We start from the raw sequence: 27,352 nt of genomic DNA, 5'->3' as shown, positions 1-27,352 counted from the left end.
AGAAATACTTCAGATTTGTAGTTGAGACGGCTTGCTAAACCTAAAGAATGCACTACAATTCCTATGTTTTTCTCTATTCATTAATTCTGTTTTTTGTGGGAGCTACTTTGGACTGTTAGATTGTACAAAAACCATGGGAGAAAAAGTAGGCTTTATCTATGTTTCCCATCACATTTTCCAATCTCACCACATCTAAGACTTTTGCACTTGAAAGTGATCATCTCTTCTTGCTCCTCTGAGCTGGTAGATGAAGCAGCTTTGCCTCTTTGTAGAAATCTGTATCACCTGTCCACCTTTGGATTTCTGAAGTCTATAGCACTGTGGTGCTACATCTGGGCAGTAAGAAGCAGTGAGAAAGACCCTCTCTCAGTTCTTTTGTCAAGCACTTAGTTAGTTATCCTTCAGAATGCAAATCAGTTAACCAAGGAAATATGTTATCTGCAATGCCAAAGTGCTATTAGTTTAGTGAGAGGATGAAAGCAAGAACAGTTACCCAGAACATAGAAGAATGGAATATGCATGTGAGAAAACATCTTTGGTGTTCAGCCTCTGAGATCTATTCCGTATGCTTATTTCCAATATGACTCCTGCCTGATCTGGCCATCTCTTTTCTCAAGCCATTTTACACACTTTTACATTTGTATCATCTTGTAGACACCAGGAGGCATTATCATGGATTCTTGATTACAGACAGAATAACAGCTTTTGATTGAAGTAGAATATAGCAAATTTAAAGGTGAAATCTTGTCCTCTCTCAGCTGTATGGAAAATGACATTTACTTCAAGGATCACAATGGCTGCATGTACGCTAAACAGCATTTCTCACTGTGATACACATGGCAGCCTTCACCTCATCCTTATTCAGATCAAATCCAAGGCACAAGGGAAAGCTGGGTCTGCCATACCTCTGTATTTTGCCTTGATAAGAGATGAGGGTGCATGCAGGCTACTTTTGCAGGGCAAGTGGCTTGGAAAGCTTTGTGAGTCCCTTGTTACAGAAAACATTAAAACTGAATGTACTTACCTCATTATACACAAAATGTGTTTGTTGTTTAGTCTGTTATTAATATATCTTGCTAAAACACACAGTCATTTCCTGCAGAACTGTAGTATTGTAGACATATACTATTACTGAGATTCTGATAAATCTCGTACTAATTGAAAGACATTTGCAAGGAAGGCAAGGAATTTTATCTTCTTTTTTACACAAATGATGATCTAAATTTATATATAAGTATATTCCTCCTGCTTTACACATACATGATGTCAAGAAAAAGTCTGCTGTATACTTACTCTTGTGTTGTTTCTTTCAGCTTTCAGTTCTGAAATCTCCTCCTCCTTTTCAAGCAGCTGTTCCCTACATGTGTTTAATTCTTTTGTCAGTGCAGCAAATTCCTACGAAATAAAATCAAATATGAAGTTAAGTTTAAACACCAAAATCATTAAATATATATGCTTTCTACAGTTTTAGGATTTATATAATATTTACAAATCATCAATACAAACTAAAATAGCATACATAAACATCAACACTTATCAAAAGCTTTTAAAATTATGCATTTTTCATTGCAAGACTAATAAATCTAATAAAAAGCACCCATGCAAAATACTAGTATAAGTTTAGAAATAAAAGAAGGTCTGAGATGATGACAACATCCCCCATACATAACATACCAGAACTACAGCACAAGGAAAACAAAATTGGCCTATTTCATAACAAGAGAGACCCACATAATGAGGTTCAACTCAATGTATCCACATATGTATCTGTGAAATATTCCTATTTAAAGGTCTTGATTTACTGTTACTCTTCAAATATATACTTAAATTTTACCTATACAAATGTCAGTCAGAGATTTGCCATTAATTTCAATAAGGAAAAGGTTTCAATCTGTCTACTTTTGACAAGCCCAACATATACTAGATGGTAGTAGCTGATTTACTCATTACACCAAAAACATTCTACATCTCATGGAAGCAGTGAAACAAAGAATGAGAAGCCTTTGTAATATGGCCAGAAAAAATCATGTACCAGAAAAAAATAGGTCTCCTGATGAACAGCACTGCTGCTTAACAAAAGTATAAACATATTTTTAAATATTAAGTTAATTAATTGATTTTGACAAAAATAGTTAGTAGCCCTTAAAAGCACCCATAAACAGCCAGGATTAAACTGCAGTCATTCCTAACTCCCCGAAAAGAAAGCAGTTTAAGAAAAAAAACATGTCCAGGTGGTTTATCTCATCAGCCAGTAGGATAAAGCTGAGACTAAATCTATTTAAGACAAAAGCTGGCAATGATCTCTAAAGAACTTGGTCTGCTCTCTTCCTTCAAGTTGTGGAAAGCAGCTTTTATCCAAACTAAAGGGTTTTTCAACAGTTTGGTAGGTATTCTTAGGCTTATTCTGTTTTAAACTAATTTATAAATAGTTAATGATATATACTATTATTGATAATATAAGATTGATATTGTCAATAATATATTGATATATTAACAATATATAACTATTTTTTCCTTTTTTCAGCAGCTGAACTTTAATTTACTTTCTGCCTCCAGGCAGATTGCATGGCAGTAAGGAAAGTGTTGTTCTGATATTCTCAGTGGATTTTGCCTTAGAGATTAGCTATTGATCACATGAACCATGTAATGATGTCTTGTGCCATACCTCCTAATCTGTATTTTGATCGTACTTCCTAGTGGTCAAAAACTTTATAAGCTATGCAGTATACAATATGTGATGTAAGAGTCCTTAAGTTAGCTTTGTAAATTGGATTTAAAACTGTTTTCAGTTTTCAAAAGTATTGTTAAAACTTTTGCCTTTAGATCTTACTTTAGCGGTGTCACACTGTCTAGGTTTGCTTAAACACTTGTATTTAAGGTTGTTAATTAATGTCACATACCAAATGAAATATCGTATTTAATAGTCACCCAGCAATTTAAGGTCAGATTTAATTGGAATTTTGAAGCAGGAAAGCACATATGCACGTATTCTTTCTTTATATTCTTTTAACATAAATTTTATAGTGTTTATGGTAGGTAAATCTATGTTGCTAGTACTGCTAATATAAGCAGTATGACAGCATTTTTATCTACTATTTTTCATTTCTTTGTTTTGTTTTAGTTGAAATTTAAATAGACCTTTGGTATACGCTTGAGTATCTGGATTGGTAAGAGGTGCTGAAAAGGATAGAAAGTATCATCTGGTGACTTATGATTCCAGTTACTAACTGCCATAAGGCAAAGCAGTCTGCTAATGTTCTTTTGCTGTTTTGCTTCAAAAGAGAGAAAGATATGAGTTTATAAAATTGCACATTCTTTGCTCTGCCAGGCCAAGCCTGCTACCATCAGTATGATCTCTCATGCTTTGGTAAATATAATCTGAAATAATATAGACATTTGAATTTCTACTACTTTGTTGAACGTCATAGATAGTATTCTTTGTGAATTTTTCTTTTGACATCAGCATAAGCTTTCCCTTGTTTAAAAACAAACCATTAGTCAAAATTCTGCTCCCAGAGTCCCATACTTAACAGTGTCCTCTCAGTCTCCAAATATTTTCAGTTTATAACCCTCATGGTTATTAAGTGCCAGTTTGGCTGGGCTACATGTATCTAGTATCTTAGACCTCTTTATTTAGTCATGGACACAGCTCCTTCAAACATTTTAATTATTCAGTTGCTGCTGTCCTCTGAAATTCCTCTGTTGATGTATTTGCAGTACCAGTATTTACGAGTCACTTCGTCATACCTCTGGAGCTCAAGTGGCCATATCTCTTCATCTGAGATACAAGTGACAGTTAACAAGTCAAGAGCTTTGACTTCTCTGAATTGAATGATGATAGAGCATTATTCTTCTTGTTGTTTGTATTGTAAGTCTTTTGCGGGCAAAGTCTCAAAAGTAAAATTGAGTTTGCCCTAGAGCTTCTTTTTCTGTCACGTCTGCTTTGACAAATTAACAGCTATGATAAGAGCTCATAAAAACTTGCTTTTGAATTCGTGCTTCCAATATTGCAAGTGAAACTCATTTTAAGTATGTCCTTTCACTCCAAGGTATCCCTGAGATATGACACTGTAATGCTCCAGAGAAGATGTTTCTCCCACAGGTTAGATGGAAAGCAAAACATATTTTTGTTTTATCTTGTTATGTAATAAATAACATGCAGTGATAAAAACCTCTGCTCTTGCAATTCCCCCTGTATATACAGAGATCAGGGGAATACTGTCATCTGGAATTATTGTTTGCAGCAGAAATCTTGCATGGTCAGTCATACTTTGTGAGCCCTGAAGGTAGTATCTGTTGCATAACTAATAGGACTTGACAGGCACAACTGCACTCTTAAAGCTTATGTACAAGTTGTTTGGATATAAAGCTAATTAAGAAATAAAGAGAATCAAAACCATGAAAATTACTCATTTGATTTCATTGTTTTTATACTACAAAATGATATCAGGACACTTTTTTTTTCAGGATAAACAACAGTAAAATATATTTGCCATCTGAATAAATATAATCTTGGGACCTATTTGGCCTGTTTTTTCCCTTTTTGTCTCTCTACTTGGGCTGTAACACTCAGTCTGTCTGAGAAATAGCTGACTCAAAATGACAGTTCTTCACTTATCCCATGTGTATCTTTGAAGAGACAGCAGAAGCCTTGAAAACAAATGCAACAGGAATTTGTGACCACTGAAAGGACCATTTGGCATTACAATCCAAGAGTCAAGGACTTCGCCTGGTGAAGCAGCTGAGACACAGCCAGAGCTCAAGGGTGCCCAGGAGAGTGGGAGGCCATTGGGACAGCCAGGCTGTCAGCGCTGCCAGATGTGCTGGCAGCAGGACTGTGCGGAGGAGGCATACCACAGCTTCCTTATCATCAAATCTCTACCACTAGGGACAAGCTTAACAAATGCTGCTCTCTTCGCTTATTGTTCCCAGGAAAGCTCTGCAAGGTTCATTTTGCATGACCTATACAACTAGCCTCCAAGGTAAGGGCATGCCATAGAAATGAGACCCTAGAGCTGCAACACTTGACTGGTCATCCTGTGAGTATAGTATAGTATGGAGTGAGTTGAACCCAAATGAAAAATGCAAACAGCCTCTCATCATACACACACCCACATCCTTAATGAAAGAATGGAGAAATTTAGACAAAATTTGTAAGACAAAGAAAAAAAAAAATCAATTTCAGAGTCATTGGGGAGATTCAGCTTAAAAACTCCTCCTCTGGAACTTCCATTTTTGAAACATGGTTCATTTCAGGAATGAAAGAATAAACTAATCTCTGCATGGATAAATAATGGTTAGGGTTTACCATTTTTATTTTATATTCAGCACTATCTACATAGACAGATATGCCTTCCCACAAATTTAGATGTAAGTCATTTAACATGAGAAATGACTACCTACTACAATTCCCTGGGAGCTTTAACCTTTCATTTGTTACATTTTCATCCAATTCAATTTTCTAAAATTGTACCTTCTTTCTTTTATTCTTTCATTGGAAATATTGCTAAAAATACTTCATGCTTTTTAACCAAGGATTTATTTTAGCAATTTTGCCACTACCAACACAGAAGTTTTGACCTTGTTGACAGCTATTAGCAAGACAAAACACTTTGAAGTTCTGGATGAAAGTCTCCTTTTTTCATACTACAGAAGAGCCATAATAATAGTCCTTCATTCTAGATTAGGTTGATGTCCTGGTTCCAGTTAGGACAGAGTTAAGTAGCTCATAGTAGCTGGTAGGGTGCTATGTTTTGGATTAGGATGAGAAGAGCGCTGACAACATGCTGATGTTTTAATTGTTGCAGAGCAGTGTTTACACCAGGCCAAGGACTTTTCGGCTTCTCGCTCTGTCCTGCCAGCGAGCAGGCTGGGGGTGCAGCAGGAGCTGGGAGGGGACAGACCCAGGACAGCTGACCCAAACTGGCCAAAGGGGTATTCCATACCATCTGACGTCATGCTAAACAATATATAGGGGTGGCTGGCCGGGGTGGGGGGCCGGCTGCTCGGGGATAGGCTGGGCATCGGTCAGCGGGTGGTGAGCAATTGCATTGTGCATCACTTATTTCTTACACATTATTATTGTTGATACTATTATCATTATCACTATTATTATTATTATTGTTATTATTATATTCCTTATATTCCTTATATTATTATATTCCTGTCTTAATAAACTGTCTTTATCTCAACTCACCGGCTTCACTTTCCCGTTTCTCTCCCCCATCCCAGAGAGGGAGGGGGGAGGGTGAGCGAACGGCTGTGTGGTGTTTAGCTGCCAGCCGGGTTAAACCACAACAGTTGAATACAAGATTTCAATATTTAGGTTTAGTGTCACAAGTTCAGTGTCAATCTTCTGAAATGTTTAACATTACATTTACACTCAAAATAAGGGGTTTAGATTAGAAAACTCAAACTCTAAACCCTGAAATACTGTGCCTTGAAATGCTGTATTATTACAATATCCAGGTAAAAACATGAAATATAATTTGGATCTCAGGATGAAAATTTTGGTCTCGTCATGCATAAAAACAAAATAATGCTTTCAAAGTTTTAGAGTAGTCTGAATTAGTCTTGCAAATATTATCCAGTTGGCTGGTACTATGATGCTGTTGGCACAGAGATTTTTCTGTACTTCTCCAAAAATAAATATAAGGAGGTTGATTCAGTTTCCCTTTTCCCCATTTTATGTCGTGCATATTTCTTTCTTTTTTTTTTTTTTATTTGTTTGATTTTTGTTTTTACCCCTTTAAGAAAATTGGCCACTAGTACTAAATTAAATACTAAATAATATGATGTAGATGTGGCCACATCATATTGAATGAGTGAATCTCTAATTCGAACTGAGAGTTACTTTGTTTAACTTGTGCCAAGGTTTCAGATAAGGAAGGTGTGATCTTATTGGCTCTTACTTATCCACTAAATATGTTTCAAACTATCCAGGCATTACTGATGCTCGTTTGGCTTATTTAGTGGACTGCATGATATCGAGCTTGTGGAAACTATGATTAAATGTGACAACGTGAGAGTTCATTAATTCACAGAGAAAAATGAAGAGGAGGAGATTTCTCTTACGTAAGAGAGAAAACTAACTCAGTAACACAGTGGACTTGTGACCCCACACATTTTTTTTCCTTTTTTTTTTTTTTTTTTTTTCCTTTTCAGAACTCTGGGCATTGATTGAAATTATCAAGTATGCTGACACTTACACACACATAAGTACACAGTCAATGCTCCTTGGAAGAAAGAAAAAAAAACAACACAAAAACCACTTTTTAGAGGTTTGGAGCCAATGTCATCTACAAGAATAAATAATACCAACACCTTTATTGAACAGAAAATGGGACAAGTGAAGAGCTGTTATATAGCTCTCCATCATGACAGAATTCATCCTTTAAATGCTCTGTTGAAGTTATATTGTATTTTGAACTAAGGCTTGCAAATAATTTTTTTTATTCAACTGTTCCTTTCTGCGTAGAAGAACTCAGACTAGTGTAGACTTGTCTGTGGATGGCCTACTATTGTGAATGGAGTAGTTACTTTTAAGACTCTGGTCCCAAATTAAAACAGAAGTAATTGGATTTTCTGAACAACAACAAAAAATCCTCCAAATTCTCTTTCGATGCCTAAAAAAATAAATACGTATTTTGCTTCTAGAAAACACCAGAAAGAATAAGGGAGAACTAAGGATTTTACCAAATTAAATATATATCTCATTAAGGCCCTTTAACATATTAAATAATTTCAGTTATTTATATATACAACATATGTTATATATATTCAGTTAGTTATAATTAGGTTTAGCTTTGTAGCTAACCTGACATAACCTGATTTTTTTTTTAAATAAATATCTAATTTCAACAGCTGTATCATATTACTTTCATGATTTTTAGAAGCACAAGTAGCCCCAAAATATTCAAAATTATATTTTAAAAGTCAACCAAAAAGAAACGTTGTTACCTGTAAAAATATTAGTCAAAATGACAGTATTTCTAGATATAGTTATAGACAAAAGGAAGAATATACAACTGTCAGGACTTGTGGTGTATTCTGCCTAATTTTCCTGTTGTAGAAAAGTGCATTCCTACAGTTTTACGAAGCGAAAGTGAATCTCCCCAGCAGCATGAGCATTATGGCTATGCCTCAATTTATTGCAATGATTTTCTTACTCAGGATTACTTCAGGAATAAATATGACATTTTACATAGTAGACACGAGCACAAATCTGCCATTATAGAATCCACTTGAAACTAGGTCAATAATAATACGAAGGTAATTCATGTTTTTAGAATCACTTTTAAAATTAGTACAGCCACAAGTAATGACCCAAGTCTAAAGTTCTCATCAGGACCAAAAAGCTGAACACAAGCCTGTGTTCCATTATTTCTCAATTAGAATTAGCCTGCAAATTTCTAATTTAGAAACCTGATTTTCATTCAATGCCAGGTAAAAAGTGTTCTGTTGATACTCTTATTTTTTTTGTCAGTCAGTTGCTCTCTATTGGAAACCTGCTGAGTGAGGTATGCAATCTGTTGTTTTAATAATTTTTCCCACTCCCTCTGTTTTTAAATAATTTAGAATTGGTGTTCTGCATTATCTGTATATATCGATCACTAAAATATATATTGATGCTTCCTGAAGAATACCAATAGGTAGTGCTCTATTAAAACAAAGCTAGGTTACACAGTTACAGTAATAGTAGAACAGAGGACTAGGAAAAAAGGGCATGATATAATCAACAACAGATTTTTAATTTGTTACAAGAAATTTTCTTTGTTCTGCAAGAATTGTTAATTATGACAGTAGATATGAGTTCACAAGTCATATCAAACACAAGGCAGTAGATGATGATAATTCAACATTTCTTATTTATTATTCTTAGTATCAAGCTATAAAGCTTGAAGCTTCAAAGGACTTGACAGTCTCCACCCATAACAATTAAATGTTAAAATTTATAAAAATATAATGTACTTTTAAATACTTTTTTAGTTGTTATGATGTAGCAAATCTAATTATACCAAACTAGAGTCTTTCTTTCCTATTTATGAACAATAATGAAATTAAAGTCTTCTTTCTTTTCCCTAAAGCAACCAAATGGAAAATTTAAAAGTCTCTTATTTTGTAGTTTATGTTAACCAAATTGGTTCAATTTAGAATAGGTACCACAGTGAAGAACAGCATACTCTGTTCCTCTGAAAACAGCAACAACTGTTTTAAGATCTTTGCCTCTTACTGATGGGAATACTGAGGATTTTTTTTTTTTTTGGTCTGCAACCAAAATAAACAGTTCTTGAATTATTACTGAAATGCAGTGAGATGGGGAAAACATCATTCATTTGTGAATATAATAAAGCGTAATTTATAATTTAGGTGGGTGACTTGTAAACAGCTTGCAATATTATAGATAGTATAGCATGAAAATACAGACTGGATTACAATGTGCTTTAGTTACTGTATTTCAGAATCTTTGTCTCACAGATATTTATATCCGCCTCTTCTAAAAGTACACAATTTGTGGATATAGTTATGCTGCAGACTAAATTAGAGTAAATTATTGTTTTCAAATTATATCTTTTAATATCAAAGATATTCACAAGAGTATGTCTTGATTGATTAAATATTGTATTGCAACAAAACTGATGACAATTTACTATTCCACGGTTAAAAAATTATTACCTATATAATAAAGAAAAAGAGCAAAATATGGTCTAAAATGACAGACTATAACTAATTTATAAAACAATTTCATAAAGGACTGAAGACGAAGGAAAATGGGATTGACTTTATTCCAGTTGGTGAGCATATTTTTTCAGATATTTAAATATTAAATATAAAATATGTGAAATGGTTACAGAGAAGCAGAAAAAGCAAAGAATAAATTTCTGTACTGAATTACTTGACTACCACCTCCCATTGCCGGCACAGTTTTATTTTATGTTTATAATCCAACAATTTGGGTCTCCTGACATAATATGAAAATTATTGAAGTGCTTTACAGACTGTACAATGGCTGCAGCATATAAACACGTACATACAACTCTCATTATAAGGCAGATTGAGGTCACTACATGGCCCTAAGAAATAACCTAAAATAAATCCTGACAGAGAGAATATATGGAGGGTGACTGTAAGATGAAACACATACTTACCAGTAAACAGAATAGTCCATGTCTTACAATATTGGTAAAGAATCTACAGCTTATTTTGTTGCCAATTCCAGTTTACAAGTCTGGTTGATTTTTAGCATGACTGATTTACATTTCAAACTCTCAACTTAGCTTCGACTTCTTCCTCTGCACAGCATCTTGCTTTCTTCCAGGCAAACTTGACATAGAGTGACCTTTACTTCTCCCTCATTTGGGGGAACACGCACTGTTCTGACACTTTTCTCCTTCCCTTCTTCCTCAGCATTGTCTCTGGGTAAATCTTATCACTGATCACTAATTCAGCTATTAATAATAGGTCAACAAGTCTGCTATTCTGATTTAGAACACATCCTTCCTTCCAAAGCAAAATTGTAGTTTTCCCTTTCATAGTACATTAAATAAATGACATTCAATCTTTTACTATTTTACGTATGCTTAATAAAATAATAAAACTTTAACTTTATAAAATCAAGTAAAAGGTACTTGATCTTGTGGGTGTTTTCCACTGTTTCCCATTTTTTCCATAAGTTTGCCCAGAATGAAAAAATAAAATTTAAAAAAGATAAAAAAGGAGGAGAGAGAAAAAGTAAACTTGCTTAATTCCAGTATTTTGAATAACACCCCATAAAAAGCTGAATATTAGACATACTCTAACAAATCTTTAAGTTAAAAATGTTGGATTTTTTTCTCTTTTATAGGAAAAAGAATTGTCAAAGAAAAATCAGAATGAAGTATAGTAACTGATCTCATGCACAAACTGACCTTTTAACATAAATTGTATTTGATTGTATATCTATTCTTTTTCCTGGCAAGAATAGATACAGACATACTCCCGCAGGTCTACCTGAGTCTTGAGAATGGAAAAGTTAGATTTTCTGTGTGGTATTTATCACCTCATTTGAGAGGTATGTTGTTTAAAAATCTATACCCGAGATGAGTAAAGGAAGAAGATACTTTTAGGATGTGATTGGGTCAACATTCTATAAATATCTCTTTAGGGCTGAAAAAGGCCCTACAATGTAGAATTCCTTGTTTTTCTAAGTAGGGAATTGAGAGAATGGCCTCATTTGCCCTAGAGAAGCCTGCTTTTGGTCAGATTGGTCCCAGTCTAAGCTTATTTGAGAGAAGTGAAGAAAATTCCCAGTTTTAGATATCATGATAGATATCGCTTTAAAGTTGGTATCACTGGTGGCAATCACCTCCAAAAACAACTGTGGAAATTGCAAATGTAAGGTCATAGTAATCATCTCACTGTTCTATGTGCTAGTATTTAACTGGAGCAGTATGGGGTGGTTTGGCGGTTGGGGACCAAGGGTCTTGGGTACCAATTGACCAGTCAGGATGAATATCAAGAATTCAAAATGAGAATATAATAGACAGAGAAGAGTGCATAATTGGACAGATTGAAAAGCCTGTTTTCTGTAGGGAAGAGAAGTTTAACTGGGGATATTGCTCCAATAAGCAAAAGGCTGTTTGGTGTAAAGACGTGAGTGATTATTCTCTGTGTGCATTGAGAGTGGAGCATAATCAGGTTATATATTGCACTAAGGCCACTGAAGGGAGTACTAGGAAAGCTCTTTATAAGAACAATTAAGCAACCAAGCTGACTATACCATACGAGTGTAGTGACTCTTTCAGCGACAATTCAAACAAACATCTGTGAGGGTTTATGGTCTCATCTCAAAGAATGAGATAAGGAATAAATGAATGAGGAATAAACGATGTTTGAAAGACATTTCCATTTTTGAGTCAATGACAATTAATCCATATATATCATTTCACTACTGTGAATTCTACTTTATCTTCTTCTGGTAGCTCCCTTAACTGAGATGACTACAGTACATATTGTCTTCTATGTTGAAACTGCATTTATGGATAGCTCTTGTTTCTATCGCAAGATCACTTCAGGAAGGATGGCATCCTGTGGGAGGAATGCAACATGGAGCAGGGGCAGAGAGTGACTGCAAAGGAGTGGCAAAGACAAAGCATTAGGGACCGACCACAGCCCCCATTGCCTGTTCCCCTGTGCCACTCAGGGGGAGGACATAGAAGAAGGTGGATGCGGGGAAGGTGTTTTTCATTTGGTTTTAGTTTCTCACTGCTCTAGTCTGTTACTAATAGGCAATAAATTATTTTAATCTCCCTATGCTGGGTCTGTTTTGCCTGTGATGACAATTGGTGAGTGATCTCCCTGTTCTCATCTCAACCCTTGAGCCCATTTCATTGTATTTTCTCCCCCTTTCCCTTTGAGGTGGGGGAGTGAGAGAGTGGTTGTGGTGGAACTCAGCTGCCCAGCTGGGTAAAACCACCACATCATGCCAGAAATACTCAAATATACATATGGTCACCTCATATAAACTAATATATATGAAACATACATAAAACAATATATGAACCAGACTAAAGTTTTGCTAATTTAGTTATGTAACTTAGGTTACTCCACCTAATACTATTCATGTTTCTCTGTAAAATTGAAAATTCAAAACTGGGCAAACCCATATCTTATTTTGTTTTTAATTAGGCTTAATTAAAAATATTTACAAGTGTATGTCAAAGGCCTAAAATCTGAAACTTCCTGGAATCTGAAAACTCTTCTCCTCCTGCAGCTCCTATTGCTACCTAATCTTCACCTCTGTTCAACCTTCCAACCACTCACCCCCCCCCCCCCCCCCCCACCGCACCCTCCCCTCTCCCCTCACACGTCAGGAACATTTGGGCTTGTTTGAAGTGTAACTGTCACTTTGAAAAGTCTGGAGATTTGCTGATCCAGATCTAACCCTCTAAATGAAAGCTACACTTCAAACAAGCCCGGTTGCCTTTGAGGTGCTGTAGAGCTACTGTTCCTGTTTGAAGTTCATTATCTTATTACATCACTACCGATTCAGTAGTGCATCTGTCTTTTCTTACTACATTGTGTCTCCAGATAACTAAATAAACATAGATGATATCTTTCAGAACAGGGTATACATGACAACTTTGAGCTCTTCTATTCGGAAAGCCTAAGTTTAGGATTACATCTATCACCACAAGATCTGAAAGAGTCACATGAAGGGCAGAGGAAATAAAAATTTACCTTTCTAAGGTTGTGTTTTAGTAAAATACATGCACTCTCACAAACACAAATATACAAACAGCCTCCTAAGTACTTTTTCCAGATACATTTAAATATCATGGCCCTCTATACTAGACTACAGTTTAGTCCTTGCTGATCACCCTTCCTCTGAAATCACAGTGGCTCAAGTGAGAAGAGAAAACATGATTTTAATGATACTGATCTTCACAAATCCCAGTGTATGTGCAACATAAACAAACCATATTTATGTTATGCCTCCCCTGTGAAAGAGAATGCATACAGACATATTTTCTATCTGACCATAGATACATGTCTATCATTCACTGTATAGAAACACTTCACAAGCTCTCTTTTTGTATTTTACTGTATAATCAGTTGATTTGTATTTTTCCAAGATGTGTTAATCCCTGAGGTTCAGAAATTAAAACAAACAAACAATCAAACAAGCTAACATGTAAAAAAAAGTATTTTAAAAACATATTTTTTCCACTAAGTATTTACAGGATATTTCCATTAAAAAAAAAAAGCTATAAAAATGACAAGTAAACATCCCAACAAAGGCAAACACCACAAATTTAACAGAAATGAAACACCTGTTTCAGATCATGCTTATAACTGCCAGCTAGGGTGAAACCCATTACTACTATAACCTCACAAATCTTCACAAAGGTGTTTCTATAGCTATTCATGATGCAATATTGCTAAGTGAGACAAGATCCTACCTTTGCTAAGCTGGATGTTTGTATTTTTCATGACAGCCAAAATATACAACTACACAATGCAACTTTTGCCCTGGTACCCCTCTTTTGGAGCCTATGGGTGCAGAAATCAATCTGAATTAGAGCTATTAGAAAAAAAAATATATTTTTTTAAAAAGATAGTCACTAGCTGCAACCCATCAATTTCTTGAGGCTTATTTATAATTGTGCAGCACATTGATTTAAAAGGCAATTTTTTATTGTATCTGGGTAAAGAGCCACAGTTCAAGGCCAAGGGCAGGTCTCACCTGGCGTTCTTTCCTCCATTTATAGCCAGGATGATTTATTCTGGTACCTTCACCAGCCTCATAGCAGCGGATGAGATAATACTGTCACAACATGATTAAATACCAGCATTCACAAATGTGATCAGGATTGTATCTCTGAAGTATCCACGTTATAGGAGCCTTATATTAATCTCTGTGCTTGCTCTGATAAACCGATAAGTAATTAATAGCTGATAGCAATTAACAAGCTCAAACAGCTTATTCTGTCAGGTCTTCAAATGTGGCTAATGCTTTCTTTGATGAACAACTGGGCAAAAGGCGGAGACAAATTTATAAAGAATAAGCTGGAAATATCTATTCAGCAAAACAGAAAGCAAATAAAAGTAAATAAATAAGTAAAGGAACCTCCCTTCACTCATCAACTACTTGGTATATCTGATAAAAAAAGTTTAGCCATCTCAGAAAGCTGCGAAAAATGCAACAAACTTTCACCAAACAAAATTAGAAGCAAACAAACAAGGAAAGGAGGGCACAGCATAATTTAACACAAAATATGAATAATATATAGATATGACAAGTAGCATTAGCTGGAGAGATATTTGCAATCAAGATGACACTAAAAAGCAGTCAAAAGTTGAAAGCAAAATTTAATGGATGACAGTCTTTCTAGATGAGAATTTCTTGTACTAGATAAAGGTGAGTAAAATCGAAGAGTTTCTCATTTGCATAAATTACCACCAAAGCTTTACAGTAAACCTTTTACGTTAAATGTAAACATTCCTTTTAGTTCCTCAGTAGAAGGGAAAAATCTCTTATAGCTGTAGAGAAATATTCCAATCAAGAGAAATGAGATTTAGTACTTTTAACATGAAAAAAAAAAGTAGAAAATAAACTAAGACTATGGCATTTTATCATGCCATTGATACATGAAAATAAATTTCTCAGTAATAAAAGCAAGATTTTTCTGAACAGGAAAACCAAAAATCTTCAGAAAATAGTACCTCACTAGGTCCCCATTATTTAGAGAATGTATGTGTTTGCAGCTTAAAACAAAGCAGTGGGACCTAGTCGAGTGTAGTAAAGATTACTAATAATTACAGCAGTCATACTATACTATATTTTGTAAATTTTTATTTAGTCCTCCCAATCCGAAGCTCTGAAATCTCTGTCATCACAAAAAGGTAATTGCCTGGCTATATACTATATTTAGTATATAAACATCACACATTAATTTACCAAAATGTCTTGAATATATCCCTGCTCTTGCAGGCAGACATCCATTTTAGCACTTCTGTTTATGTTGTTTAACAGAGTCTGTGGTGAGAAGGATGTAAAAGATGGAAGAATCCTAGCCATATGAAATGAAGAAAAAGATAACTCTAAAGATTCTTGTTCCATGCCAAGGCCTACATCGTAGCTGCCACTAAATCCCAAATGTGACCATGCAGCTCCCACCTTCAGCTCTCTCACAGGTACCATCTTATAGACTGTCTGCAAGCCATCTACAGGTAACCTGGCAGGCAAAATCCCTAAGCCACTTAACAGTTTGGAAAGCTGATGGCTCAGTGTAGTATGAAACTACTCTGGGCAATGGACTCTATCTGATCTGGACCCGACTGATGAACTTTATTATCTGAATGTGTAGAAACTCTGGAAACAGAGATGCAAATATACTCTCTCAACAGGAAAGAACTGATTATGAGAACTGATTTTGAAACCTAAATAAATTTATTTTCCTTTTATTAGATAGGTTATGTAAAACTGTATGATAATCTGAGTACAAGGTCTTTGCTAGATCTGCAATTAACAGTTTGCTTAAGAACGTACTCCTAACTTAATTTTTAAATACAAATGAAAAGTTTTACTTCTTTTAGCTTATTCTCTAAAGGCCTTCTCTGTAATAACTGGATATTTTTTCACAGGCTTTTTTTTTTTTTAACATTTAAAAACAATTATTTGTATTGGTATCAAAGAACTAATTATTTAATAAAAACAATTATTCATATAGTTGATTTATTTTTTACCTTTCTATATACCATATTTCTGTACCATATTTCTGTTTATATTTCTATTTCTGTTTTTTTTTTTTATATACCACGTTTCAGTACATTTCTGTTTGTTTACTGATTTTTCTGTTTTATGACATCTTTTATGTATTCCAGGAGATTTGACTAAAAAGGTGTATTTTACAAATTAAATGTTTTTATTACCTGGATTTGGGTCGCCTTATTATCTGAATGGTCAAAACTCTCTCCTTTGAACTTAAGAAAAGAGGTAAATGCATATATGATCCACTTTCTTTTTTCTTCATATTTTGTTCTTCCAAGAATATTTGCTGTAATTTGCAACATGACTGATTCTGCGTGACTGATCAATGAGCTTCTACAATGAAAGAGGCTCAGTAAAGGCAGGCAAGAAAGATGTGCTTACAAATCTCAGAAAAGAACATAGGAAGTGGCCACAGCTGTCGTAAAGGGAGCTAAACTTATCTCAGTACCAAGGTTTGGCCTTTACTGTAGATGAATGGCTTTATCAGTTGAGTAGGTCAACTGGCTATGTAAATGGCCTTCCCTTAAATAATTAGAGAAAGCATTGTCCTCCTGTGCCAACCAGCCCAGCAGGAGGGAAGAGGCTCAGCCCAACATAAGAATATAAAAATCAAACAACCAGCAAACTGAACTTGGAAGAGAGCAAAGGGCTTGAGCTGGCTTCAACTCATGTATGTATTCTTTCCAAGAGACAGGGGACGTCCAGTGTCATGGTGGTGAGCATAAAGAGATTGGCAATGGTTATCACGTTTCAACTGTATATTGCAATTGCTTATGTTCTGATTTCAGTATATTGCTGTATTACTTTTCTAAATCAAAATCCCATGTACTGACAAATACCTTCAAATAAGTAAATTTGGCATTAAACATTAAACCCTCCTTCTGTGGAATACATAAATGAACCTGGTCAGAGAGTATTGGGCTCTGAAATTCTGAGAACTCAGCAGCAGAAATTCAATAGCTCTTACAGATTTCTTCAGTTCTTTAGAAACTGATGATATAATGCAGGCACAGGTGCAAAATGTTAATTTATGTTAAGGCTCTACCAAAATGACAAAACACGTGACTACATTATGGATAGAGTCAGAGTTTCAAACCATATGAATAAAAGTACTGTTCTGGGGGACTGTAAAATGTTTCCAGAAATCTCGACTGCATTGTCAAACCTCTTAGGAGTAACAACATATGAATGATTCAGACTCAAAAGCTTTTTCCATGAATTGAGTTTTTGTTGAGTTGAAATAGGTTTCTATGGCAGCAGTAATGTCATAAATGATTCCCCATGGCTTAAAAGTACCAGGCAGCAATGCCTCTAGCACCTACTGCACTATTTTCAATCAAGAAAAGAATTCATGCTGGGACCCAGATGACAGATGTGCATCATCAGCCATGTCCTCCATCAGATCGGTTAAAGTGGCAAGGCTATCCAGGTCTGAAAGTTAGTCCCTCACAGTAAATCTGGCCAAACTAGATCCCAAGAATACCTTAATATTTTGGGAATTCTTATTTTAAAAAAGTCATCTGCATCGTGATAACCTAAATCCAACAGCTAGATTCCTTCTCAAGGATGGAGTTGTCTATTTATCTAGCTGGGATTCCTCTATCCTGACTTATAAATCTGACTTCAGATGTCTCTCTCAAAAGTCAGTCAGACTTGGAAGTCTAAACCAGTAAACTTTGTTTGAAGGGACAAGAACTAAACTTTCACAATGTGATAAAGAGAACTAGTGCTTTCATGCCCTTTGAAAATATCAAGAAAACTAAATATATCCTCCCATAGTATAATACTTTGAAGCACTATCTCATTAAGGTCAAATACATTGAGCATTTCTGTCTGACCCAAGTGAAAGTAACCTAACTTTCCCCTCAGTCCTTATGTTCTAACATTCCATACACAGAACAGATTTGTTTCATATTAAATGATTTATATTAATTTGCTCTATCAATATGCCTAAAAACAATACCCTGAGGCCTAATATTTCATCACAACATGTGGTGTGAAACCAGAGAAAAACATGGTTTCTCTCTGAAGGAACTTGCAATCTAGGTATAAAACAGAAAACAGTAAATTGCCATGGCTGAGTCAGAGACAATGTGACAACATGACAGATAATTGGCTTCAGCTACCTACTGTGTAATCAATTTTCCTGATAAATCAACACAAATGATAAAAGATAGACATCATAGCCACCTGGGATGACAAAACAGAAAATCCAGTGGAGAGCTGAATTAAACACTTTCATATGGTAGAATTTACAGCTTGATGGGTCTGTATTGAGTGTGCTCTCCTTCAATGTTTTTATTGCTACCTCTTCCTTTATAGACTCTTGGGTCAACAGCTTGGACCATGCTACCTGTTGACATCAGCTAACTTTTCAGTTGGTGCTCTCATTTCTGTTATTTTTCTCATTTTTAGGTAGAAGCAACATCATGAGTGTAATATTCCTCTTTTTCCTGACTAATAGTAAACTCTTCTTTTTTAGCAAAATGAACCAACTTTGAAAAGTGTATTAAATTGTAAGCAGGAAAACAAACAAAATAATACTAGAAATCTGAACAATAATCAAAACTGATGGGAGTTAAAAGAAAAATATGTAAACAATAGCTAACTCTCATAAGTAAAAAAACAAAAACAAAACAAAATAAAACAAACAAACACAAAACAAATTAATCTCAAGGTAAGAATTTCAACAACACAGAAGTAACCTCTAGATTTCAGTAATCTACAGTGGAATGACATAATTAAAAATGTGTGTAATATTCAAGTAAAAGAATAGTATATGAAAATAGCAATGAAGAATGTAGCAACAAATATATTATTGCAAAGCATATGGGCCTTTTGACAGGCTTGAGAACTAACAATGCATGTTTGTGTGGTGGTTTCACCTTGTTAGGCAGTTAAACTACACCACAACTGTTCTCTCACTCCCCCTCCTCAAAAGAAGAGGGAGGGAAGAAGACAGTATGCTGGAAAGAAAATAAGGTTCACAGGTTGAGATAAGGATAATTTAATTAAGGGGATAAGGAAGAAGGAAAAAGGAAACAAAACAAAACAAAAACAACCAACCAAACAACAACCAAACAAATAAACGAAACAAACAAACAAAAACAAACAAACAAACAAAAAAAAACAAGCCAAGGCTGCATGGAAGCACAGAGAGAGAGAAAAAATTATTCTCTACTTCCCATCAATGAGTGATGTTTGGCCACATCCTGGGAAGCAGGGCCTCAATACACATAGCAGTTGTTAGGGAGGACAGATGTCTTCATAATGAGAGCCCTCCCTCTTCTTCCCCATTCCCCCCTTTTATTGCTGAGTGTGACACCATACGGTATGGAATATCCCTTTGGTCGGTTTAGGTCAGCTGCCCTGGTGATGTCCCCTCCACTCTTCTTGCCCACCCCCAGCCTCCTGCAGGCTTGGAGGGAGTCTTGGTGCTGTGCCAGCACTGCTCAGCAATAGACAAGACATTGGTGTGATACCAGTGCTGTTCTAGCTACAAGTGCAGAGCACAGCACTGTATGGGCTGGTGGAGGGAAAGTTAACTCCGTCCCAGCCAGACCCGGTACAGTTTGTGTAGATGAAGACCGAGGGAACACCAGTACATTCTTCTATATCCCACCAGAAGCTGCAAGTGAAAACTTGAAACACTTCAAGAGTAGAGGCAAAATGGCATAGTCTGGTCAAAACTATGCTAATTACTCTTTCTCAGCCTTCAGAATGTGGTAGTCATTGCCAAATCGCTCAGTGTCTTACTGTCTCTGGCTCACATCAACTCCCAAACCAAACCTGCTCTGGGTGAGAGCTAGTGGTCCTGGAGGTAAATTGTGCTGGGTCTGCTGTAACAGCTTACTGCTATGGATGATTGCTTCCAGCCATGGGAAATTTCCACAGTGTAGCTGTAGCTTAGAGTGCTTCCCCTCCCTTTGGGTGCCTTCTGGAATAAGCAGCAGTGTACATTTATGCCAGATACAGAGGTGTCTGCTGCCACAGCTTGTGAATCCCAAATTGCAGTGCAAGTTGTCTATGTGGCTGGCATAATAATAATAATAATAAAATCCACAGATGGCTGGTGTACCATCTGGCTGAGTCTTAGGACTGAAGTTGTCTTGCAGGGGGGTTCCTGTCCCTGACACCCTGACTGTGCTAAGAATTCCTGAGTGTTTACCAGTGTTGCCCCTTTCTTCACTCTCCTCCTGGTCTTGATCTTGGGCAAATGCTCTTGTTGAGGCCAAATAAAGTTCATTTATATTATCAGAGAAACCTCATTTAATTGGCTGACAGCTGCAAAGTGCGTGATTTAATGGGCTGAGGAAGAGATGTGGTCAGCAGATGATCTCATTCTCGTGTGCAATGGAAGAATAATGTTATTTGCATTATTGCAAATAGCATTTGCATTATATTGCAATTATATTTGCAATAATATATATATATAATATAATAATATTTATATAATATAATAATATTTGCATTATAATATTTGCATTATATTGCAAATAGCTATTTGCATTATTGCATTACCATGCTATTTACTAGGTGTCATATTTTAATAAATAGGTAATTTTTCATGGGAAAAAACCAAGGCCTTTTTTTCCAGGTACACTAATGAATGAATAACTGCAAATGAGTCATAATTTTTGTCATATGAAAATGGGGTATTTTAAAGGAGTGATGAGGAAGTGGATGGGATGAGATACCTTTGGAGGATTTTGGACAAGCTAAAATACATGCAAGTCATACATTCATAGCTCCCCAAAAGGGAATTTAAACACAAAATAGTCCCTGAAACCTCTCTTCATACTCTGTAACTCATGTTTCTTTGCAGAAGAAGCTACAGCTACTGCACACTAAAACTACCCCCAGGTGTATGCTGCCTGAACAGATGGTCCTGGAGTTGCAGCTTAAATGAGATCTTTAAACCAAACCACTGTAAGAGCTCAGATTTGTTCTCAAACGGATATACAAACTGAACATTAATGGAAATGTTATGTTGTTTGTGGGCAGGAGGTCATAAGACTGGACTGTCCTATGGAAGAAAACAGCACAAAGGTATCTAGCAGGTATGTGGTATGTTCCTACGCTTGCCCCTAGGAACAACTGTTTTTCCTACCTGTGAATAGTATACTTGTTTCTGGTGACTGAGTAATTCACAGGATTGAAATGGACTATCATTTCCAGTCTTTTCATGTCTCCTGGAGAAAAAAAAAATGGACGAATTGTGTCTGCAAAATATAGTTCAATACAGGCTATGTCATAGGTCTCACTATATAACTCATTTTATAAATACTAAACATATTACGACTTCTTGGTCCTTTTTCTGCCCTTCATCTGCTTTTATCAACTTCATTTGGCTTTGAGTTCTGAGTTAGAAGAGGTGTAAATGCATTAAAATAAAAATAATGCAAGACGATCAGTGTGACAGCATAACCTGGAGTTAGAGGCACACTTCCGGCTCCAGTCCATGTCATTTATGACAAATTATATTATTTTAAATAGCCAGCCAGGTAAATCACATATTGATTAACTTTACCTAATAGTAAATAATATATCTTGAGAAACTACATCTTTTCAAAGTCTGTATTTAAGAGTATAGCTATCAATCAAAATTGATTCATTCTCAAGATAAATATTGATTCTTACCCAATATGTATAATTGATTGAGCTGAAAAAGTGGTGAGTACTGTATCTATTTTCTTCTGCCTAAAGTGAAACAACAGAGAGACTGTTTATGGAGCAAATAAAAATGTATTATGAAATTTGAGTCTAATATTTGAGAAAAAAAACTAATTTAAACACAGTAATGATTCCTAACAAAGACTCATTAATAATACTTGCCTAAAACAAACAAACAAACAAAAGAACAAAAAAACTTTCTCAAACTAAATGGAGATATAAAACTCCTTTTGCCTGACAGTGAGAAAAAGCAGACTTTCTAATGTGAGCTAGGATTAATAATATTTAATTTAATAATAATAAAAAGTAAACTAAAATAAGTTAATTTCTTCAAACATATTTTTAAAATTAGCATTTTTAAAACAGGAAGTTATTCACTTTATGTCAAATTTATTTTGATTTCCTGCTATCCATTTTTCAGAATTACATTCACACTACTCTAGAAACTTAGAATCACACGATTCTTGAAAAGTCTGCTGCTTAATCTCCTAAAAACTAAGATATGAAAATTATTCTTTTTCCATCTGTATAAAACTTATCCCAAACTTAAACAGTTTGCTGGTCCAAGTGCAAGAATAATAAAAACAAGAAGTAAGTCAATATGCATCAAAATCGAGAAGTTATGGCAGCAAAATTTGTTCATTGTCTTTGGAATAAAAAGTGTAAGTTTAAGAGAGAATTTTAATGTGTCTAGCAGACTACAGGAGGACTTTCTAGAATTATTTTCATAAGGCTCTTTTCTGCTCACTTTTCTCTAAATAAATGTTTCCTTTTGTCCTTTCTGTTTAATTTTTAAATATTTCCCTTATTTCAAATCATCCACCTCTTCACACTTTTCCCTACCCTATAATTATGCTTTACTGTATAATTATGTTTTTTAAAATGTAAAATACAAGATAGGAAATAAGAGAGTAAAAACCTAGTTGATGGTAATAATTTGATATCATTGGGTCTGTAAGATGTATAATACAAAAGTGCTCATGCATAGATAAAAAGCACATATTTTACATACAAATAATAATTATCTGTAGTAAACATCAGAAAAATAAATGATGGATGACATCATCAACATCTTCTAAAATAATTTTGTTCTTGTGTTCTTTACCTAGATTAAATGTAACAACAATTTAAATGGAAAAAAAAAAAAGAAAACTTTCAAAATTTGCTGTACTACTACCCAGATAACCGTTAATAGGTTTACTACATATGAATGGAAAAGCAATGGTCCAATTCAAAGGTCAGGTGAAACCAAAACTCTACAGATTATATTCCCACTTCTATTTTATTGTAAACATAAACTACTTTGCACTATAGCAGCATTAGAAAGTAACTGTAACACTGGCAGGAGAATTTCTTTTAGGAATTTCGTTAAATGATGTGTCATCATGGCCCCTCAGATAAGGAAAATAAATATGCTATATTAGAGATATACAGTTTAGAGTTCTCACAGTATAGATTTTTCTTCCTTCTTGGTATCTCCTCTGGGAAACTGAAATCAAGTTTAATCTTTGCCTTAGTATTATATTTAATCATTGCTGTATAAAGCATTTATGCATTTCCAAGTCAATGACTTCCTTGAGGCACTGAAGAAATTCAAAACATAGTCTTTTGTGTAAGCTTTTTCCTCTGATCCGTCACATGCAATATTAGTATGCTTTCCAATTATTTCTAACTCAAATCTGCTGAAAGCATGAAACAAGTGCTTAAGTAATACTGACCTTTAAAATAATTCCTTTTATTTCTTGGGGCATGTTTGTTTCTTCTTAGCAGACAACTATTAGCGATTTAATAAACCAGAACTATTGGCTGAGGAAACAATTACAACACAATTTCTTTCTAGCCACTTGAAATGTAATATATTTGTATGTAAATAGAATTACAGTAAAATTCTCTTAGAAGAGTGCAAGAGTGTCTTTTTGGTGCCAATACCAGGATTATGGTTGTCTATAGAAGTGCTTTGTGCCCATAAGCCACCATTACACCATCATTTATGGTTTCTACTATTGGAACTCAAAATACTTCCTGAGGGGGCACATCTGTCGTGCTTCCACCCTCCCTCAAGATGTAGACATGAGATATCTTTCTTGTGAAAACTGACACAGTTCCACGAAAAGTTTTCATTTCAATAATCTGCTTTTTTTTCTTTCTTTCTTTTTTTTTTTTCTTTTCTTTTTTTCATCTGGGAGAGCTATGTCGTTGAAACCTTCCTTCTCCACTTTATGTCTCATCAGCCCATCTCACTGTCTCACAGCCACCAGATCCTGTTCACAATGGTGTCTCTGGTCCTTCTCCTGCTTCCAGACTCCAAGCTTAATGTTTCATCATTGTTTTCCTTCCCCTTCCAGTCCTAGGCTGCCTTTTTCAATCTCATCTTTATTTCTTTCTAGCATGGGATTTTTCCCCTCAAGAGAGCTTTCTTCTCTGCCTGCCCTGGGTTCCAGCAAAGCACAACAGCAGCAAGAGAAAGACTCCCAGATTTATTAAGCAGTAGCTGTGCACCAAAAGCAAGAGAGGCCAGAAGACCTCAACAACAATATTATGTTTCAGCATTGATCAACATTAATTATTAGCAGTACTGATGTCCTAGCTCCAACCTCATTATATCACCAGGCAAATATATTTGTTTTAGACACTACAATGATTTTAATTTGAATTCTATGTATAGCTCTAACTGTAAGCATGTAAGCAAATCTTAAGATTGGGCTTTCTGAACATCTGTGGGGGTCATGTTGTCCTCAATTTTATTCTCAGACTCTAAACTACTGTTATTACTAGAAATAGAAACCACAATACTAGCAGCTACTGTCCATTAAAATGAGAGAAGTTTTGTATTATGGGATTTAGATCAAAGGAACACTGTTTTAATTCATTAAAACAGCTGATTTCTCTGGTTACCTGTCAGACATACAAAGCTTTCTATCATCTTCTGAGGAATTTAGATGCATTTACATGGATTACAGCTACAATTTTAGAAACTATTTCCAAATGGTTTTAGAAACTAATTCTATTTTAAATCAAATATCCCTGGCACCATATTCATCTCAGCTACATCTATGCTGGGGAAAAGCTACTTTTTCCATTTGCTGGGTTAAATTGTCCCAGGCACATCCCCACTCAAATCAGCATGGTTTGTATCTCTGGTCATTGTTTCCAGGGAGAGGAACACCCAGGCACACAAGGCAGGTGGGCAACAGCCCACCAACAACAGCAACGTGCTTTGATCACAGCTGTGAGCAGCAAACAAGAGTCACAGGGTAACATGAGGACCCATTGAACACCTGAAGCACAATTGTGAGATAACCCTTGTGTTTATAAACTTCACCACATAAAGATACAATTTGACATTCTGAAAGTTTAGTACCAGGACAACACTGCTAAACTGTTGAACATCAATATTAAACAGAAGAAGCAAGGACTGATGCTCTATGAACTTACCGTTTATTGTCATTATAGCCTGCAATTTGGGAACATTTAATCTTTTGGGGGTTTGAAAAGTATTGTAGATGGTGAATAACATTCCTTTCACAATAACTGACTATTTAAACTTCCAGGAATCAGTCAACATCTTTAGCAGTTATAAAAATGTACATGTAATTAAAGCAAAAAGTAACGGTGATATTGTTTGTGGAAAAATAAGCCTGTGATTTGATGCACTGATCAGGTTACAAGCAACCAGTGTTAATTCTTTTTTATAAAAATTAGAGCTGAAGATGTTTAATCAGATGCTTACATTTAATTGAAACATCAGCAGATTAACACTATTTAAAACAAACAAATACACACAAAAGATTATTACTAAGAAGCTGCTAGATATCTCAAATAGTTCAAATCCTAGTCTCAAATGACAGTCAGTGAGCTTTTTACCACAGACTTTCACTGATCACAGTGAGTGGCAATTATCCATGCCTTGAATAGATTAAAAGTAACTTCACATTGTAATGCTAACAAAATCACAGTACATGACAGCCATGTGGCAAAGGCAGATAAATAAACATTTAAAAGGATTTTCTAAATCCATTTAGGCTTATATTTGCCAAGAAGCACACTAGTCATTTTTTGAGGATAATTTCTTCCACTGTCTGATTGGTCAAAGGGACAGTTTTGACCTTTGCTGGTTTTGTGTTTGGTGGCTTTTTCATTAGGACCAGTAAGAATGCTAGGAATGTGAGAATGTTAGAATGTAAACTTCATTTCGATTCAAGATGGTGTGAAAGTGAATACAGAGCCTTGCAACTGAATAAAGCTGAGTTGATATTATTAGAAGTGGATGATGACTGAGACTGCTAGCAGCTGCAGAAAAGAGTCAAACTCTCTTTCCAGCCCTCTTAACTCAGTATAAAAAGTGGTCAGGAAAGTCTCAGTGGTAACATTTGGGCAAATAGCAGAGTAACAGAGCAACGGGATAAGTGACATTCTTATATCCTTGCAAAAGAATTTGCCAATTGGCCTTTGCCAAATGAGGTAGTTCTCAGTCATTACCAATTAGTGGCTCTAATGTACCTGTTCTCCAAGACAAATGCCTATTCCTTAATAGCTGAAAGCATCAAGGAGCATCACTGTTAACTAGAAAAACGCATTACATCTCTGCCTTGGGGCAATATATTCCCATCTGTATTCTGGTGATTATACTAAGATTTGTCTCATTATTAATACAGAGGCAAAACATTATCAAACAACCAAAATAATGTCTAAAACCTAGACATTTTCACATTAGTTATAAGGTGGACATGGGCAGCGCTCATACCTGTTTGTAGATTTGAGTACACGAGGGATGCTTAGCATATGGCTACACAGGTGAGCTGTGTGCAGGTGCCCTGGCAGTGTCAGGGGGCTGCAGGGGCCTCTGTGAGGAGAGGCTGGGGCTGCCCCATGCTGGACATGGCTGGTCCCAGCCAGCTCCAGTGGCCTCACCACAGGGCTTGTCTGGGCCCAGCAACCACCCTGGGGGCACCTTGGGGAAACTATTTAATAAAGAGGGAAAAAGAAAGGAGGAGAAAACAAAAAGAGCAAGAAACAGCAGAGGGAATGGTATGGTCAGAAGAGGAGGAGGTGCTCCAGGTGCTGGAGCAGATAGCCAGCCCGTGTGGCCCAGTGCACAGCGGGGAGGTCAAGGTCAGCCCACAACAACGTGAAGCCTCCCAGGGCACCACAGAGAGGGTCCTGGGTACATCATACCTGCAGACCTGCTCAGTAAAGCTATCTAGTAGCATCCAGTTTCTGTGAACCTAGGCAATGCTTTTTTAATACACTGTTCATCGTTATATTGATTTTTAAGTGGTTTCCTCTCCCAGGGTACAACAGGTAAGCTATAAATTGGCATGCTGTAGTCGGTAACAGATCTAACCATATGGCATCGAGTCCGTTCCTAGTGCATATTAAAAATCAAAATTAAAATAGTGTGGAACAACTCAGATATCATCTGAGCAT

The 27,352-nt window shown here is 35.7% G+C and overlaps 1 protein-coding gene across 14 annotated transcripts in view; it reads right to left on the bottom strand.

Annotated features, from left to right (window-relative positions):
• Positions 1–27,352, bottom strand: part of PPFIA2 (PTPRF interacting protein alpha 2) — a 348,861-nt gene that overhangs the window by 132,235 nt on the left and 189,274 nt on the right. For all 14 annotated transcript variants that reach the window (XR_010830989.1, XM_066995740.1, XM_066995699.1 and 11 more), the window contains one exon: positions 1,294–1,395. Coding sequence is in view for 13 of the 14 variants with exons in the window: in XM_066995740.1 (XP_066851841.1) it covers positions 1,294–1,395 (102 nt within the window). In the remaining variant the exon portion in view is untranslated. The remainder of the gene's footprint in view (positions 1–1,293; positions 1,396–27,352) is intronic.

The sequence above is a fragment of the Anser cygnoides genome, chromosome 1, assembly GCF_040182565.1.
Source record: "Anser cygnoides isolate HZ-2024a breed goose chromosome 1, Taihu_goose_T2T_genome, whole genome shotgun sequence".
NCBI lineage: Eukaryota > Metazoa > Chordata > Aves > Anseriformes > Anatidae > Anser > Anser cygnoides.
This window is presented reverse-complemented; position numbering and strand designations above follow the sequence as displayed.